This window comes from Nuphar pumila, chromosome 12 (assembly GCF_984573655.1).
Source record: "Nuphar pumila chromosome 12, dmNupPumi1.hap1.1, whole genome shotgun sequence".
NCBI lineage: Eukaryota > Viridiplantae > Streptophyta > Magnoliopsida > Nymphaeales > Nymphaeaceae > Nuphar > Nuphar pumila.
In genome coordinates this window covers 99039619-99052753 of record NC_143260.1, presented here as the reverse complement: position 1 = coordinate 99052753, position 13135 = coordinate 99039619, and the positions used below count along the sequence as shown (strand labels likewise).

At 35.9% G+C, this 13135-nt stretch overlaps 1 protein-coding gene across 1 annotated transcript in view; it reads right to left on the bottom strand.

Annotated features, from left to right (window-relative positions):
- Nucleotides 1-1744: 1744 nt before the first annotated feature.
- Nucleotides 1745-13135, bottom strand: part of LOC149821293 (protein TONNEAU 1a-like) — a 45763-nt gene continuing 34372 nt past the window's right edge. The window contains exons 6-9 of the mRNA XM_089983878.1: nucleotides 4480-4613; nucleotides 4364-4389; nucleotides 4116-4272; nucleotides 1745-2732 (exon numbers count right to left, since the gene is read on the bottom strand). Coding sequence (XP_089840004.1) covers nucleotides 2678-2732; nucleotides 4116-4272; nucleotides 4364-4389; nucleotides 4480-4613 — 372 coding nt within the window. The 3' untranslated portion in view covers nucleotides 1745-2677. The remainder of the gene's footprint in view (nucleotides 2733-4115; nucleotides 4273-4363; nucleotides 4390-4479; nucleotides 4614-13135) is intronic.

Sequence of the window (13135 nt, the reverse complement as noted above, 5' to 3'; positions counted from 1 at the left end):
AAACATAATATGTCTGGAACTAGGAGATGTCATCCCAGTCATTGCACTCCTGTTAAACTACGACTTGCTTCTGCTTCGTATCCTTTCCCACAAACACATGCCATTTTCTTGGATCAATTGTCAAGTATAGGTGGAGGGATTGACAGTTTGAAAATTGTGATGACTTTATATAGAAAAGAAACAACAATCATGTCAGTACTTGTGCCTCAAGGCGTGAAGCAAGCACCTCACAGGCCAGGCAATGCTTGGAGGCTTGAGGCGCAGCATAGAAGCATACACTGATATGAACCTTAGCCCCAAGGGGTTTGGTGCAGTGGAGGGGGCCTTGGCCACTAGACGGGCGGTCAGGGTTCCATTCCCATGAGTGTCAAACCCATTGCATTCAATGCTGGGTGACTTCCTGGTGCCAAGGGGTGCGCCACAGGTTTAGACCATCAAGAAAGCAACCTTTAGTATGGCAGGCTGAGCCAGCGCAATTAGATCTCTGATCCCGAGGGTGTTTTTTCCGTCCTTCATGGAAAAAATTTGCTGATATGAGCCTTAACTCATGAAGCACATGCCTCGCCTTAAGAGCATGCATCAACGCGAGGTGCGCGTCGGTTGCAAGGATAAAACTATAAAAGAAAGATCAATACATTTTTCGACCAGTTGACAACAAACTAAGGCAAAATATAGACATTATAAAGACATAAAGGAGGAAGAGGTCGATCCATTTTTGCCCCTACCCCTTTTGTCCTCTTCTCGTTACTGGCCGGTGAGGGGTAGTTACTGGCATGTGAAATCCTCTCTCTCTCTCTCTCTCTCTCTCTCTCTCTCTCTCTCTCTCTCTCTCTATATATATATATATATATATATATATATATATATATATATATATATATATATATATATATATATATATATAGTGGTTTATCTTAACAACACAAGGATTCAGACGCAACATAGAACGACAATCTTTGACACTTGATTTAAATGGGTATGTCTGGATCCAATAAGGCCGGTTGGATTGATGGATGATCCATGCTTGAATAAGAGGCTTTGATTCGATTCTCTGAAAACTTCACTGGTTAGTTAGAGGCACAAGGTTGGCTGCACAAGGCCAGGTCTAATCAATGGTTGAAGAATAAAGCTTGGTGTGGCCTTTAGTTCTTTCTTCCTGTTACATTTGTTTTTAATGTAGAAAGCTGCATTTAGAAAAGCTGTGTTAGGTATTATATTTAGTTACTTTTGTTTCGATTCACTTACCCTTAAACCATGTTGGTTATTTTAATTAAAAGTATGCTTTTAGTGTGGGAACATCTGGGTATAGACACGCACACACGCTTTTCTCTGTTTGAAAGTTTCTCTTGCAAATTATTTGTGGTAAAATGTCTGGTTATTTAATTTTATATTTTGTTGCATATTTGTTTGTTTTTCTTGGCGTACATTGTTAGTGGATGTAACGCTTGCGCTCCAACACCTCGATATATTCTTCACATCATGGAGGGTATGGCACTTTGTCTCGCTTCAACGCTTGTAACAACATTGAGAAAGGGCAGATTACTAATGGCGTTTCCTCTTAGGTTGTTCATGAGGAAAAAAAAAGTCTCGAGGCCCTCTTATGTGAATGCCTGATGAATGGTCACCTCTCTTTCGTTTTGAAAATTGGTAGAGAAATCTCTGGCATCCAAACAAACCACAAGGGATACGTGTTTCATCAGAAAATGCTCAATTATATTTGGTTGTGGTCATACTGCTATTACAGTGTATGGAATGTACACATGCATTATAAAAAAGCATTTCATTCAACTGTTCACTAACAATGCAAGTAATTCTTAGTTTTTTTCTTCTTTTTTTGGTTTTGGATAATCAAGCTGGAGTTAGGCGGACCCTGCCAGTAAAAACGAAACAAAAAACAGAAAATTACATGGCCTATCTTTCCATAAACTACCAGTGTTCCATTCTGCCTAGCTTCGCAAGACTCTTTGCCATTAGGCTTATCCCACCAACCAATAACCGTTCTCTTGAAATTTAACAATTTCTAAATCATGCCTTGGTGAACAGGTGCTATGATTCCTCCTCACCAAGGAGGAATTAACATCATCCATTACTTCATTCTTGGACGACTCAAGCACAACTCTCTCTTGGATTTCCTTGATGATCTCCAGCAACCAAAGACCATTCTTTCCTCAGTTATTCATAAGTCCTCGAAATCCATCCATCCTAATGGTATACCGTATAACCCATCGGCCAAAATGCTTTAAAAATACTATATCATGAAACTTTTATCCAGTCAGGAGAGGGCTGCCAACATCCTGCATATATCCAATTTAGCTTTGTCGACCTTGTCAATTTGCATAAAGCAGAGATTACTCTTTGTAGGATACTTAGCATGACAGATTGACTTTGAACCACCACATTTCTGAACAAGATTCTGTTCGCAAACTCCCATCACTGCCAACTGAAAAGAGTCAGGCCTGTGGCCTACACAACAACTAACACAGTGGGTATAAAACCACCTGTACCTCATCCTAACCATACTTGGTCCAACCAGAAAGCTCAGAACATACAATTGAAAAACTAAGATAGCCGAACAAAAACAAGAAGGAATACAAAACAAGTGAAGGAATACATCAAGGATTCGTGCATCATGGAAAGGAAAAAGCATCACGCACACTACACGTACAGAAGTGAACCATCAGAGGTGATCTCGATCTGGGTGAACATCCTCAGAGGTTCCATCCCCGGCATGCCTGCAATGAGATCGATCAATCAGCCCCGGTTTCATAACTTTCCATCAGGTGAAACAAAAGATGGATGATTGCATTCACATAAGATGGGCATAGTTCCCCATGCTCAATAACAGTAAGAGGCACTTCATGAAAGGATGATAATAGCACACGCACTGTCCATCACATTAAACAAAACAGAATGCAGTGCTGTTCCATGTAGAGACCCATCCTTCACTCTCTCACAAAAGCAGAACCTTGTTTTCAAAAACAATGTTTTAGGAAACATCTTTTTGAAGAAACAGAGAGAGAAATCCAAGCTAATTTTTTTGTTAATATGCATATGAAATGACAGTTCTACCCTTGTTTTCCCAACAGATATTTCATCGTTATGCTTATCACATGGGTATGGGTTCAGGTGCGGCTATGTAGGGTATGACGTTTAAATATCAGTCCTAGATTCTTTTGAGATATAGTGCAAAAGATGGACATTTATATGAAAACTTCCCCAAATGAAAATGTAGGCCTCCAGCACATTCTAAAAATCAGATGCAATTTCTAAAATCAAATAGCTAATCGAGCATTATATCAAAATAATGCAAATTTAGTTCTAAAAACCCGCAGAAAACATTAGGGTCACTGCAAATTTTGTAAGTCTATAACTAAACTTAAAAGTAATCCCCCTTCTAAAGAGGCAAAAGACCTGAGGCATACCCTAGAAGTCACAACATAGGAACCTTGAATAATCAAGGAAATTGTGAGACTTCATATCACAAAAAGTTCCCACAGGAAGTAGTTGTTCAGATCCCAAACACAAGCCTTCGCTTATCAAGTACAGTAACACAGAAAATGGACCTGCCAGAGCTAATTTCAGAGTCCACTGTCACCCAGACCTGGACCAATTTAGTCATTTATGAATCTGATCATAATTTTGATTTAAGAATTAAGACCCATCTTTACATGGAAATTTTGAAAAACCCTGACAACCTACTGCCTATGTCACAAAGACGTGGACATCAAGAAGCATGATGCGGGTTCAACTCACAAGTTCAAAAAAAATTGGAAAATAGGACACGAATTTTTTAAAAATTGTAATTAATAAAAATTTATTTTTTTATATATTAATGTTAAAATTATTTTTTTATTGAAATAAAACCTTAAAACACTAAAAATAATAGAATAATATTAAAATATTGACTATACGCGTCAGTGTTGCTGTCTGAGCATGTCTGCTCGTGTCCCTGTGACATAGCCTACTGCATAGTCAGAGATGGAACAGGACCCAGGAAGAGTTCCTGAAGATAATTAACTGGACGTACCACACATCCTTAGGCCAAGCCATCATCGTATAGAAAGCAACATTTAGCACAAACAAGCAGGAAGAAAATTTTTAAAATTAACTCCTACCTCCATGATGACGTCAAATTCCGTGCTTTTCTGTCCAGATGGATATTTTCTAAAGCATTTGAAGCACGAATCACATCCTCTGAGAGCTCATCAGTGTCATATCTCCAGCTGTAATCATCTTTCCTATAACCAGTCATAGATGAGCTTGGTCTCCTATCTGAAAGATTCACAAGTCATAAGCCAAAAAGAGGAGGAAAAAATATGTGAAACTATTCATTACGTTAACAAAATCATTTCTTCAACATTACCAGATGGTTGTGAGACAGGAATCTGCCTGTTGAGCCATTCAAAATAAGGATTAGAACAAAACAGAGAGAAAATTGAATAATTGCAAGAATAGTTTGATTAGAAATAAAAACAATACCTCCCTAATGGAGGTAAGCCTCCAGTGATGGATGAAGAAACAGGTCTCCGTATGGCCCTCGACTCGATGACAGTTAGTGACTCTGCTTCTGAGGTAGGCATTCTTCTCACATTTCGAGGAGCTTGGGAAGTTACCTGTCGAATAACCCAAAGTTTAAAAACAGAGATAAATTTACAAATAGGAAAAAGGCAAAATAAAAAAACATATATTAACAACAATAGCGCACAGAGAGAACATTTCCTATGACAATTTAATCATATTATTTTTCTCATGGAACATGACTTTAACCCAAAATCTATCAAGAGCAACAGAGAGAAAACTTAATCAGCTCTTAAAGGGACAACTCAAACAAAATTTGAAGGATCAATAAGGCTTTGGGTCAAGTTAACAGTGGATGGAAACTTGATTCTTGTCCACTCATGCCAACATGTCTGGTATAATGGCGTGTCTCCACTAATTTACTTAATTCTTGAGTTTGAGTTAACCCCCAGAACAGCAACTGTTTTAAAGACAAAATAGTGAATCAAATTCCAGGGCAAACAACAGCACCATCATACACAAGCATGAAGATATGGTCCATGGTCTGTTAAGAAACAGAGGTCTATTCTTGGTCCAGTATATTTTTGGTAGGTTTGACCTTCTGTACATGTAAATAGTTTATTAGTCGTTGTCTATGGAGCATTTTTCTCTTTTCTCCAGTAATCCCTTTATAGAAGTTGAATTAATAAAATAGAGGGGGTCAATCAAGTTAGACTTAGTCACTTAACCCACATGTGCCTCCAACTTTCTTTTTTCTTTCTTTTTCTTTTTTTCTTCACTCTCTTCTTATCTCCTTCTTTCCTTTCTATTTTTCCTCTCTAAACTAACTGTGCAGGTAGCGACTAACAGAACAAGCACAATAGAAGCAAGACAGAGCGCACAAGAAAGAGGGAAACAGAAACTTCATTAACCTTGAACTGAGAATAGCGATGTAACTTATTTGGGGTTGACCCCTCTTGGATATACAAAAAGTACACCTCTTAAATGATATTATATACATGAGCAGGAGGGTAGGACCAAAACTAGTAAAGTAATACATATGATATTACATATGGTACATCCACACATATTACATTATTCAACACTCCCCCTCAAACTTGAGATGATGTGTGAAACCAACCCCAAGTTTCTAAAGGAATGACTGAAAGTGTAGAGGAGCCAAACTTTTGGTAAAAACATCTGCAATTTGCTCTTTTGAGCCCACATGCTTTAAAAATATGATCATCTCTTCGTAAGCTCTTCCGGTAAAGTGGCAATCAATCTCAATATGTTTTATCATTTCATGAAATTCTATATTTTTCGCAATATGAGTAGTACTCATATTGTCACGATACAAGGAGATTATTTCAGATACAGCAACACCAAGCCCTTCTAAAACCCTTCTTATCCATATGATTTTCACATTAACTTGTGTAATAGCTCTATACCCCGCCTCTGTTGTAGACAAAGCAACTCGTTTGTTGCTTTTTACCCTTCCAAGATATTAAGGAGCTCTGAAGATCGATAGCTGAGAAATGATCTCTGGTTGAACCTCCAAAATTTGAATCACAAAAGGCTCTAACCTTTATAGAGGACGACAAAGAAAAGAACATCCCAAAGTGCATGGTATTTCTCACATACCAAATGATTCTGAGCGCAACGTATGAGCTCATAAGCCAACTAACAGCATGGATTACATAGGTGATGTCAAGCCTGGCAATAGTCAAATATATCAAGCTACCTAGTAATTGCTTGTATATCATGGACTACATAGGGATCTTCAAGTGTTTCTCCATCTGTTGCTCTCAGCTTGACATTTGGCTCAATTGAAGTAGCAACTCTTTTGGAGTCATCTGTCAATCTAGCCTTCACCACAAGATCAAGATGGTTGCATATGTTGAGACAAAGTAGAGTCCTCTCCTTGAGTATGAAACCTGTAGACTGTTAAAAAGTGTATATACATATAAATATAATTATATATAATATAATATATTATTTATATTTTTCTTTTTCTTTTCTTTATTTTTTTTTTGTATTTTAGGTTGTCTAGCTCATATTGAACTAGACTCAAACTAGTCAAAGATTTGACTACTTTGAATAGCCGTTGGTAGCTCCAACGACTACAAATAGAGACGTTGGACTAGCTCCAACGACTCTCTTGGAGCCTTCTAAAGGCTCCTTTCTCTCTCTCTCTCAAGGTATATAAATAGGGGTAACTTCCCTCTCATTGTATCAATGCTTAAGCATTTAATTTTGAATGAAATAAAGTTTATTATTTTTCTTTTGAGTTCTCTCATTCATGCCCTTTTGTGGGTTATGATTAAAGTGTCTTTAATAGACACTTGTTGCAAGTATTTGTGCTTTCGTGGAAGATCCTCATTTCCTTACATGACATCAAAGCTTGGAAGCTTCTAGATCTTAGAAAGTTGCTACCTCGTTTTTCATGCCATTCTAGCAAGAAGTTGATTTGTCTCCTTGTTCGTGATTCAAGTGCTCTTGTGCCTACATAGTTGAAGAAAAAAGTGGTTTGAAGGATCGTTGACTACTCAAAGATCATGATTGTGCTCTTGCTCCTTTCTCTCATCTTTTTCTCTTTTTTCTTTTTCTTCTCATCTTCTCTCTCTTCTTAACCTTTGTAAGGATGGATGACAATGATAAAGTTACCATCATGCTCGTAAAATTAAATGATACCAATTATGTAACGTGGGCTTCAATTATAAAGCACCACATTTGGGGGAACGGATTGTGGGGGTTAGTAGAGGGTTCAGATTAGGAACCAAAACTAATTCTCACAAAGATTGAAAATGAGAAAGAGGTATCTCTTACGGGAAGAAGAGAAAACTAAGGCATTAGCTAAATATAAGAAAAAGTGGAAAGAATGGAGGATGAGGCATGTCAAGATCATGTCTTGGCTAATTAATAGTGTAGATATCATTAAATTCTCTAGTCTTGCAAAATTTGAGCATGCCAATAAGGCTTGGGAATATCTTAGAAATATGCATTCCCTTAAAGACATTACACATGTGTGCAATTTATAAGACATGACCCAAAGGAAAAAAAATAATAGAGAATATTATAATAAGTCGTCCAAACTTTTGAAAGAGTTGACTCTTCTTGAGCCAAAGTGGCATTGTCGCGAAGATATCGAGCTTTGTCAAAAACAACTCGATATGGAACATTTTTATCAATTTATAAATAGTTTGAGGCCTGGATTTGAAGCAACCAAATTGGCCTTTCTACATAAAGAGACAATTCTCTCTATTGTTGACACCATTGAAGAATTAACTATGTAGAAAAATAGGCTAAAAAAGCATACTCCAAAAAACGGAGAGGAATCCGTTCTAACCGTATCTAGACCGAAGAACTATAAACGCACTTATAGGCTGCCTCATTTAGGTAGACAAGGCAATGATTATGATAAAAGAAAAGTCATTTGTCACCATTGTCATAAACCAAGACATTATAGGCCTCAATGTCCTAAGTTAAGGAGAAGAGATGAAAACAAAGTTGAATCAGTCGGTTCATCACAAGAATAAAAAAACCAAGTCAATCAAGATGCACCCATATCTATGGCAGAACTAATGAAAATTCTTCAACCTCTTCTCAAATGAGCATCTTCCTCAACTGAAGCCTCAACCGGAGCAGTTGTTTCATCCTTCTCTGATCCCGATAAGTTTCCTTAGCTTCTTGTTTCCGGTGTTTTCTTTCGTATGACCCCAAATAACAATAGTTTGTTCGAATATCATAACAATAACTCAAGTGTGTCAAATGTTTTCACAGCCGATGGTATATCTCTTGAAATAAAAGGAATAGAAAATTTCAAAAATTTTCAAAACTCCAAAAAAATCTTATCCCAAAAGTTAGATATATTCTCAAATTAAATCTAAATGTTTTATCTGCCTCTCAAATATCTGACTATGGGTGTAACATCTCGTTCTCTTCTCACCTTTGTTGGGTACAAGATCACCAGTCAAGGAAGTCGCTTGAGGAAGGCCATAGAGAAGGACTCTACTATATGGATTTTTTAGAATTACCCAATAATGCTTTTGTTATAATGTTCAGAAATTGAATTTCGATCTATGGCACAAAAGACTTGACTATCCTCATATTTCCAAAATCCGACGCTTTCCAAGTTTAAGAAAGTTTTGTAATTCTGAAAATTTTGCATGTAAAGATTGTATTCTTGGTAAAATAAAGAGATTATTGTTTCACAATTCTTTCGTATGACCACTTGAGTTAATATATTTGGATGTTTGGAGTCCTGCATCAGTCATATCAAAAGGCAGATACACATTATATAATTTTTGTTGATGATTTCTCTAGGCATACTTGGATCTACTTAAACATAAATCGGAGTTTTTTCTATTTTCAAACATTTCACAAAATGACTAGAAATAAATTTCAAAATGATACTTTTATTTTTCACACCGACTCAGGGGGAGCATTTTTGTCAAAAGAATTTAAAGATTATTTCAATTTACATGGCATCACACATCAAAGATCTTGCCCTCACACACCACAAAAAAATGGTTTGGCCAAACGAAAACACTGACACATTATGAAAACTATTAGGACCTTATTGATAGCAAACCAAATACCAAAAGAGTTTTGGGCTGAAGCAGCCCTAACTGCTACCTATCTCATTACATTTTTCTTTGAAAAATATAACTCCAATTGAAAAGCTTGTTAACTTATCTCTTTATTACTCTAGGTTAAAAGTTTTTGGAAGTAAATGGTTTGTCTTCACTAACAAGAATGATAAACTTTCTTCTCGTGCCATTCTTTATGCTTTTTTAGGTTATGCAGATAACCAAAAAGGCTATAGGTGTTTTGATATTAAAAATGGAAAATTGTATGTATCATTTTTAGAAAAAGAAAGTTTTTTTTTAAAAGGCCAAGAAAGTAACTGAATATTCCTTTTTGATAGATTTGACTTCGAAATCTGATGGATGTGACTATGAATGTGACCTTGACGATGGTCAAGATATTATAGATACATAACATAATGCAATTAATGAAGAGCAAACCCATAAGGACACTAATTGTTTACAATACTCAAGACATAGGGAATCCAATCTTCCATGTCATTGAAAAAATATTTAGAAGTACAAACCAGAAGGTCATCCAGAGTCTCTAAACCTCCCGGTAAATTTGTGTCCTACGAATCTTTTTCAAGGCATTTATTGCATTGATACACTCGTATATAGAACATTCATCATAAACTCAAGCCAAAAAACATATAGAATGGGTAGATGCCATGAGGGCAGAATTAGAAGCCTTAGAAAAAGCTAACACTTAGACTATTCAAGATATTCCAAAAGAAAAGAAACCTATAGGTTGCAAGTGGGTTTATAAGATTAAAACCAAGAGTGATGAAACTCTTGAAAGATATAAAGCTAGATTAGTGGCCAAGGCTTGGGCAATAATAGAAGTTAAGGACAAATGTCCTAAAGATGATGAAGAAAGAGAATACATGAAGAAGATTCCCTATGCTAGTGCAGTTGGGTGTTTGATGTATGATATGATATGCACTTGTCCAGATATTGCACATGTAGTAAGTGTTGTTAGTAGCTATATGACTAATCCAGGTAAGGCTCATTGAGATGAAAATAAATAGATTATGCATTATTTGAAATGTATTATATGTATTATAAACATTGAGTTACTGTTTCTGAAGGATAAATGTAGAGGTGCATTGGTTGGATATGTTGACTCTGACTATGCAAGTGACCTTGATAGAAGACGTTCATTAACAAGTTATGTGTTCACATTCAGATCTATCAGTTGAAGATGCATTCTGCAAGACACTATTGTTTTATCTACAACTGAAGTTGAGTTTATGATAGTTGTTGAAGCAGTGAAAGAAGCTATTTGGTTGAAGGGTTTGGTTAGATAACTTGGCACGAAGAAACTTTTGCTCTAGTTGCCAGCATGACCACAGTTAAGACCTTAATAGCCTTAGCCTCTGTTAGAAAATGGCCTATATCTCAAATGGATGTCAAAAATGATTTTATCAATGGAAACCTAGTTGAAGAAGTATATATAGAAGCACCACCTCATATAAGTATTCCTAAGGGTAAGGCTCTTCGTTTAGAAAAAGTTTTTTACGGTCTTAAACAGGCACCAAAAGTCTGATATGACAGATTTAGTCATGTTATGCTCGATATTGGATTCAAAACTTGCCTGACTGACATTGCTTTGTTTGTTAAGATTTCTGATGCAAGGATTCTTCTTCTTCTTTATGTGGATGACATGATCATCACCGGAGGAAACAAACAGAGAGTTGAAAACATTAAAAAGCTTCTTAAAATCATTTTGAAATAACTGATTTAAGTTTATTGAGATATTTTTTAGGAATTAAAGTTGTGTATTCCCCTCAAGGTTATTTATTATATCAATCTAAGTTTACTTTTGATAATGTTTTAAGGTCCAGAATCACAGATGATAAGAAAGTAGATACTCCAAAAGTTGTCAACACCAAAATGATAATTAATAATGGAGAACCTCTTGAAGATCTCACTCCTTACAGACAGCTTATTTGAGCATTTTTTTATCTCTCCATTACTAAACCTGATATGCCACACGTTGTACACACAGCTAGTCAATTTCAACATGCTTCCACTTCTATTCACATGGGAGCAGTTTTGCATATTATTAGATACATTAAGTCTTCCCTTTCATGAGGCATCTTCTTGTCTGTTTCATCTTCATTAGATTTAATTGCTTATATTGATGCTGACTGTAGAGGTGATTCCAATAACAAGGACTCAACCACTGGTTTTTGTGTTTTCTTAAGTGAATCCTTGATTTCGTGGTGGTGCAAGAAGCAGCAAAAGGTCTCACTTTCGTCAACCAAAGCTGAATACCGAGCCATGACCACTATAACAATGGAGGTAGTCTAGCTCAGAAGACTGTTAGTTGACATGAGAGTTGAAGTGACAAAAGCCTTACGCATTTGCTGTGACAACAAGAGTGTGATCCATATTGTCATCAATCGAACATTTTATGAAAGCACCAAACATATTGAAATGAATTGTCACTATGTCAGAAAGGAGTATCTACACGGAACTATTGATCTGCCTTATGTTTCATCAGAATACCAATTAGCCGATTTCTTCACCAAACCTCTCGCTACTCTTAGATTTCATTTCCTCTTAAAAAAACTTTTGTTCATTGAACCGTAAGTTTGAGGGAGAGTGTTAAAAAGTTTATATACATATAAATATAATTTATATATTATTTATATTTTTCTTTTTCTTTTATTTACTTATTTCTTTATATTTTAGGTTGTCTAGTTCATATTGAACTAGACTCAAACTAGTCAAAGATTTGACTAGTTTGAATAGCCATTGGAGCTAGTCCAACGGCTACAAATAGAATTGTTGGACTAGCTCCAACGACTCTCTTGGAGCCTTCTTGTAACGTCTCTCAAAAATCCAACATTTTTAAAACTTTCCCAAACCCAAAATTTTAAGCAAAAAAATTGAACTTTTTATTTATTATAAAAAACTGCATGATTTTCGAAAGTAATATGCTAACAAGTTCGTCTATGGCCATATTCCAACCGTTCCAAATACTAGACGGCCCACCTGAGGGCAAACACGAGTGTATATTAGTCTCTCAGTATTAGATCCAGTATGGAATCATCCATAAACACAACTCGATTGGGGTTATTACTTTAAGGATTCTCACATGTAGAACAAATACGAAAGGCCAAATTTATTAAGGTTTAAGACAATTGAGTTACGTAAAGATTTAAAGTTTTCAAATCATAAGCACAACCATTGCGGAAATGAAAGGACGGAATTCAAAATTCTTCTCAAAGTTAAAGTTAAATTGTTATGAGTTTATAACCATCAAAATTTGCTTAGGTCCTCCAGGGATCGTAATAGGTAAGAGTGAAGCCTTCAACTGCACAGCAACCTACACTTCGCTTCAGTCCTCCACGAGGTTATCTACAATGTTATAGGGCATCAACCATTGGACCATAGGAAACCCAAAACTAAACTTAGAGAATACAAATCAAGTTGTAAAGGTACAATCAAAGTGTAATTCCCATCATTTTAAAAATGAGAGTTAAGCGAATCCACATCAAAACATACACATGATATTCAGTCACATTTATCATCATTCATTCCATAGCATTCGTAATTGTGTAAGTTGTATGCATGAAACTCATATTCATTTTCATTTATGGCATTCAACATTACAATCATTCGTATCCATGACAAGTATTCGCATAAATTAATGAGAATTCACAATTCATAGCATGCTTCGAAGTGAAGATACAACAGTTCATGAAAACGTAAATATTCACTTTCTTTATCCTTAAAAGAAACATGCTCATGTCTAACTCATGACTAAAACATACATTATCTAAATTATAAATTCACATGTTATTTCTCATAACATTTATGCACTTTATATAAATGGAACAGGCCCTGATTCGGACTTTCTCGTGTGTCTCACACGTACAAGCACTTCACATGCAACAACCAAGCTCGTGGCTTGTATCAACAGGTCAATCACATGACCAACATAAACATGTTTTTTCCATTTACATGTAACAATTCATATGCAATAGCCATGCAAAACTTAGTAGTCTTTACATGTTCACATCTATATGTTTATGCATATG